This window comes from Triticum urartu, chromosome 2A (genome assembly GCF_056163025.1).
Source record: "Triticum urartu cultivar PI428250 chromosome 2A, HENAU_Tu73, whole genome shotgun sequence".
Lineage (NCBI taxonomy): Eukaryota > Viridiplantae > Streptophyta > Magnoliopsida > Poales > Poaceae > Triticum > Triticum urartu.
This window is the reverse complement of record NC_141874.1, coordinates 229,430,210-229,436,649: the sequence shown is the minus strand read 5'-3', so window position 1 is coordinate 229,436,649 and position 6,440 is coordinate 229,430,210. Positions and strand designations below refer to the sequence as shown.

Below are 6,440 nucleotides of genomic sequence, written 5' to 3'. Positions count from 1 at the left end.
TCATAGCACTTTATTAGGGGCGTTACCAGTAACGCCCAGTCTTAATGTATTTTAAACCCTGCATTACTGAGGGCTGGAGGGGCCTGGCGAACTCTATATAAGCCACCCCCCTCCTCAGTATCAAGGGAGGTTCGCACCCCTGTTATTCATACACACATAATTCAGTCGACCGCCTCCGGGCACCGAGACGTAGGGCTGTTACTTCCTCCGAGAAGGGCCTGAACTCGTAATCCTCATGTGCTTACAACTCCTCCATAGCTAAGATCTAGCCTCTCCATACATACCCCTCTACATCACTGTCAGAGTTAAAACCACGACACAACCCAACAACACGGTCTGGTGCACTGGTTATTTTAACGTTGTTTAAAAAACAGCAAAAAAAAACTAAAAGAGGCACGAACAACCCACGGACAAAAAAACAACAAATCTTAAAACATTAATCAGATGGTGATGGTGATAATGATGTTAGATGTGAGATATTATAGTATTACATCTAATCTCTTTGTTCCTAAATATTTGTCTTTCTAGACATTTCAAATGGTTACAACATACGGATGTATGTAGCCATATTTTTGAGTGTAGATTCACTTATTTTGCTTCGTATATAGTCACTTGTTGAAATGTCTAGAAAGATAAATATTTAAGAACAAAGGGAGTAGATGTGAAATAGCAATTCCGTTTTAAAATATACTATATGAAAATCGTAAAAACAAATTCCTTGGCTTGTGCTGCTGGCTGCGCTCAGTCTCCCCATCCCAAATTCCCCCATACCTCCTCCAGCTCCTCTTCCTCCGCTTCTTCCCCCTTTCCCCCACGCCACTGCCAAGTAGGCCCACCATGCACCAGCTGCCTCCTCCTCCCCCCGCGTCGTCGACGTCGCTCGTGTCGCGGGCGCGCACGGCGATCCACTCCGCCGCCGCCCGCGCCGAGCGCGTGCTCACCGACATTAAAGCCGACCTCCGAGGTACCAACGGCGTACTCATGTGTCCTGACTCCTTTCCAGTCCTCCCCCGCTCCACTTCTGCTCGGTTCCGGGCTCGGAATCTGATGAGCTTCGGTTCGAATTCGCTCGTGGCATGTGCAGATGCGGACGGATCCAGCGGGCACAGGACGCCGTCGCCCAGGACCTCGATGGATCGGCAGGTCGACGCTGAAGCGGCCGCTTCCGCCTCGGGTCAGGCGCCGGACGTGAAGCCTCCGCCTGATGAGGTACATGGTCCTGTCATTGCCGTCGAATCGGTTGCCGCTTCGTGTGTGTAGAGTCTATCAGTCCGATGCTTGAGCAGTCCTGCCGAGGTGAGGCTGTGAGAGGGGCGTGTTGTGGTGCTGAATCGGTGATACCTGGTGTCCCGGTGGGGTGTTCAATTCGTCAGGTTTGGTTGTTGCTTTCTGAATATGTGTGTAAACTTGGAAGTTGTTACCAGCGACTGTGAAGTTGTTCTATGTGTGCGTGACCCTGTTCTTGTGGCAGCGCGTAGCAGAGTTGTGAGGTTTTGAGTTGGGCCTCAATGGGTGAAAAGAGATCAGACGTTTCAGCTAGTAGCAGCTACTCCCTCCGATCCATATTAATTGACGCACACTTAATACAACTCTCTACAAATTTGTACAAAGTGTGCTTCAATTAATATGGGTCGGCGGGAGTACTTGATAACCTTATATTGAGGCTTTGTGAATGCTCCATGGTGTGACTATTTGGTTAACCTTATGTTGAGGCTTCTCGACTTCTTGTGATCCTTTTCTTTTGAAGTTTTGTGATGGCCGGCCTTGCCATTCGCCGTACTTGGAAGTCCAGCAGTTGGTGGTCAACTTTGTACATACGTGTTCTCTAGCTTTTTCCGCGCTTGCTTCTTCTAAAAGAATGGGCTGAGCTCCTGCCATGCATTCCGAAAAAAGGAATTAAGCTTGGCTTGTTTTGCTCAGTTGAGTGGAACTGGAAGTCCTTCCATATCAATTTCCATAACTGATAATGGTGGGTGTGGAGGTTTATATTCCATTGGATTGGAAAAAAGAACGTGGGCAGCGTGCGACTGATGTGTATGCTTCTATAATTGACACCTGATGTTTAATCCACCTAAAAGGCCTCTTTGTTGAATGCTCACCTATCCATTTTGTGATCTTTCTCATTATAAATTATAAATGCAAATTAGATGTTGAAATGGTTGTGCCCTGCAATTGTCACATAAGGTGCAAAACATTTATTGCTTCCAGGTCCCTGAAGTAATCCCCTCAGCAGACGAGGAAGGCTTGAAGATAGAAGCCGGGTCAACTTCTTCATCTAACCTGTCCTTTCCCCCAGCTTCAATAGTTAAACAGTTGATTGCAGCCATTGAGTAAGTTTGTTTTCTGTCTATCCACCATATTTTTTTAATGGAAAAGTACACTTAGTGCTGCAAGAAAACATGCATCATTTTGCATTTTACATTTCTGAAGTGCTTTCTTTTTACTTGATTTGTTTCTTTTATTTTACGAATTGTAAACCATTTTTTCGTGTTCTCTAGAGATGGAAAAAGATTCAGTTCAATGAATGATATGAAGTTCAGTGGTGACCAATATCTGAAAGAGAAGGGTGGCTTGAGCTTGTCTGTTGTTAAGTCACTTGTTTGCCGTGAAAAGGAGGAAAGATCTAGTTCTGAATTTTTTGGTGACGACGAAACAAAATCCTTGATGTACTCGTTGTTCAAATTCGGTATGTTACCATGATGTGCTGAGCTGTTTTTTTCTTCTTACTTTGCAATTCAAGTGTTGCAATATATTACAGAATTATCTTTTCAGCGGAAGAGTTGCCCCATGATGAAAGTCAGTGTGCCCCAGAATTACTTCATTCAGCATCTTTGTCCAGGGATATCCATGGTGCACCACCTGGAAGCTTTGTTCATCACTTGGGAGAGATTATTGGCGGCATTAGTTCTGTGCACAAGATGGCATTTTTTTGGCAATCTGTAGTTGTTGAGGTAAGTGTGTTGGTGATATGTGCCCCTATTGTTTGAACATGCTGCTTTGAAATTCACCTGTTGATCATACAAATTGCTAAGCGGCATAAGATCATTAGTCATTACATTTCACACAAAAGGAATTTGGTTTGTGAGGGAACAAGACAAGCAAAATCCTTAATAAATTTATAAACTTCAATAAAACTAAATGTCAGCACCACATTTAATTCTTTTGGTATACGTGCAGTTGAAGAAACTATGGTCTGATGGGCAACCAGTGCCTCGAATGTCATTAAATGCTGCACCGGACTTGAATTGCTGTTTACTATATCAGGAGATACAAGTTATAAATTGCTGCATTGCCAGGAAACAACGGAGAAAAGCAGCAAAGGAGACACTTGATTCCTTGCTAAAACAGGAAAGTATTGATAACTCAAATCCCAGGTATTCAAATGGAGATTCTCGTGACAGTGGGATTTACGCAAGCAATAGCAGTGGTGATCAGGTTCTTCGGCTTGGTGTTGACCATGCATCCGGGAACTTAACACTGTTAGAAACTGGTGAGCCTGTATATTCTCCGATTCTGCAGGTAAGTTGTTGCATTGGTTGTTACTTCATCTTCTATGGTGCTTTCTTTCAGTATTCTGAATGCTTGCACAATATATATGTTCAGGAAGGCCCTATTATGACAGCAGAGCTCATAAAAGAAACAGAGGAACTTGTCTTACGGACAGGAAGGCATGTCAATCTTTCATTTGTACTACCATACTGTGCATGCTACAAGTTAAATCTGAGGGAATGATTTGACATAAGTTTTGCATAGCATTCTCATTTGTTATTTTTTATTTCCTTCTACCGTTACCAGTTTGTTCCCCACTTAAAAGTGCAATATAATTATGTATGACCATAGTTACCATTTATGTTGCTAAGGTTTCTCCTTAACTTTTGAGCAATAGAGCAATGATTGTGACACTGCCTTGTATACGTGTTTTCAGTGTTGGTGCTGGCTGTTCTCAGCTTTTATCAGATATGCAGGCGTTCAAGGCAAGTTTAAAGTTGTTCAGGCACTGGCTGTGAGTCTGTCTGATTGAGGTTCCTAAGCAATAATTTTCTTTTGGACAATAGGCTGCAAACCCGGGATGTGTCCTTGAAGATTTCATTAGGTGGCACTCTCCACCTGACTGGTCTGAAGATTGTGCAGCAAGCAATGCAACAGTAGGGGAGGGCTCATCTAGACGTGGCCGGCTAAGTGACAGAATGCAAACAAAAGGTAACAATTTTCTCCCTCCCTTCCCTATGGTTGCTCCCTTATTTGCCAACTCTAACCTAAATGTCTTCTACATTTTGATGTATTGTGCTTAACTAGAAGGAAATTTGTGGAAGGAATTGTGGGAAGCAGCAAAACCTATACCTGCTGTTGAACAAACTCCGCTATATGATGAAGATTTAGCTGTGTAAGTACAAAATATTGTGGCGGTTTTCTGCGCTGGATCTTGAGTTGCTCGTAAATGATTATTGGAGTGATGTAATCTTGTAGGGAGAGCATATTTGATGCCTTGGAAGTTATTGAACCAGGAAAACTGTTTCAGCAGCTACTCTCAGTCATTGTGAGTTGAATGTTTGCATTTTTGTCTCCGTGATGTTTTCTTGTAGTTCCATGTCATTATTTCAAGGCCTTACTACTTGCTGCTTGTATATCAGCTTTCTGTATGCTTTGTAGCAGCTGAATCAGTGCTACCAGCAGACAGTAATCTGTCAAAATTATTCTACGATTGTAAAGACTACATCATTGGCATTTACCAAGATGACATGTCAAAAGAGAAGCTGGATGAGATCTGCAAGGTACTCTGCTATTGTTTATTCATCTGCTAATTATGTTACTGCATACAGTGGTATTAACATTTAACATACTTTGCCAGGTTTATGAGACGATGGAGGCCATAGTAACCCATCCTGAAGACGCTCTTCAGATCATGGAGCAACCTGACGAGAAGTCTGCCGAGAATAAGAACCGCTTCAAGCTCAAGCTGAATTTCACTGGCAAAGATCGTCAGTCTCTGTGGAAGCGTGTAGCCAAGGATGAGAAGAAAACATCGCCAAATGATGAGAAAAAATCACCGGAAGAAAAGAATACAAATTTTTTCTCGAACCTTCGTGAGAGGAAGGCCGCCCTATTTTCGAAAAAGAATGCAAAAACTTCAGAGTTGCCATCGGCGCCCCCACCATCAGCTCTGGGTCCATTTGACGAGAGCGAATGGACGATTTTGTAGTTGAGACTCGAGGATGTTTCCTTTTGTACAACTTGTAAAGAAGGTGCCCCAAGCTGTAAATACTCATCCAATTCATTGAACACTTTGCAATAAACTTGAAAAAAAAATGGTTTTGCTATTTCTCAGGTACTTGAAAATTTCTCTAGCGTCAGTCACCTTCTTTCTTCCTTCTGGCACCGAAACCTCGCCAGAGAAGAGAGCCCCACTATCCTAGGGTGAATTCATTGCCCCATTATCTATCTTCGGGTGGGGTTGCAGGGGATCGCCGAAAGTCTTCCTTGGTGCAGCGGGGCATAGAGGGATGGTCGGGCGGCGGCCAGCAATGGCGGTGTGCGGTAGCGCCTGCCGGCCGTGGGTGGTGGAGGCCGGAGGTTAGGGCGGGGTAGGATGGGAGCATCGTGAGGAGGAAGACCATGAACAGTTCATGGATCTATTCTGGGCGGTTGGATGATGATCTGAACGTCCATATTAGACACTGATGCACTCGCTTTTTTTAGTTAACTGACAAATAGAGGCTCCCATTACAGTACGTCTAAGCGTCAAGGCTCGGTTCAGTTTTCTCCTTATAATTTTAATTAATCTTGATGCCGAAACCTGGACCAACCGTAAGCAGATCACGACTGAAGCGTAGTTCATTGAGATACAGTGCCGTCGGCGCCTCGGCGGTGATCAGTGAACTGCGAGGGTGAACAGTACAGTACCTGCCAGGCTGCCACTGCACTTGATGCCATCCATTTCGTCCGCAGCAACGACACACGGCCGTTCGAGTGCCGCGACCCACTGCCATGCACGGCTGCATGCAATGTCTTTTCAATCTTATCCTCCGACAGCTACGTACTTTAGTTTGACTCCCATCTCCAGAGTCCACTCTCATCTCCTCAACTACTTTGGCCAACGCGGCAGCTCTTCAGTTAATGCAACGTTCGCGCCACCCGCCAACCAACTACATGCCGGCCGGCCGGCCACAAGAAACCACGACAACTGCTCCTATAAATACCAACGCAGATCGGGGCTGCAGGAACCATCCCAACGACAGCGAGCCAGGATCGAGTAGCGGTGTCTGTAGCTAGCCGACCATGGCCGCCACTATCAAGCGAACGGTCTTGCTGCTACTCCTTCTCGGCATTGCAACGCAGCTGAGCTCCGTGGCTCTCGCCGGATTCGGCCGTGGCCCGTTCGGTCGTGGCTGCCGCCACGGTCGCTGCCATGCCGGTGGCTTAGGTGGAGGTGGTGGTTTTGG

The 6,440-nt window shown here is 45.2% G+C and overlaps 1 protein-coding gene across 1 annotated transcript; it reads left to right on the top strand.

Annotated features, from left to right (window-relative positions):
* Positions 1–727: 727 nt before the first annotated feature.
* LOC125537043 (Rab3 GTPase-activating protein catalytic subunit) lies at positions 728–5,318 on the top strand. The gene is made up of 13 exons (XM_048700339.2): positions 728–964; positions 1,085–1,209; positions 2,209–2,330; positions 2,499–2,686; positions 2,773–2,951; positions 3,178–3,519; positions 3,604–3,668; positions 3,926–3,974; positions 4,056–4,200; positions 4,297–4,384; positions 4,468–4,537; positions 4,632–4,772; positions 4,850–5,318. The coding sequence occupies exons 1-13, from the start codon at positions 838–840 to the stop codon at positions 5,198–5,200; spliced, it is 1,992 nt and encodes a 663-aa protein (XP_048556296.1). The 5' UTR covers positions 728–837; the 3' UTR covers positions 5,201–5,318.
* Positions 5,319–6,440: the final 1,122 nt, after the last annotated feature.

Excerpts from the sequence above, each read along its gene's own strand:
- LOC125537043 (XM_048700339.2), top strand. The coding sequence starts at position 838 with ATGCACCAGCTGCCTCCTCCTCCCCCCGCGTCGTCGACGTCGCTCGTG. Across the intron at positions 4,385-4,467 it reads TATGATGAAGATTTAGCTGT|GGAGAGCATATTTGATGCCT; the intron begins GTAAGTACAAAA and ends GTAATCTTGTAG. Across the intron at positions 4,773-4,849 it reads AGCTGGATGAGATCTGCAAG|GTTTATGAGACGATGGAGGC; the intron begins GTACTCTGCTAT and ends ATACTTTGCCAG.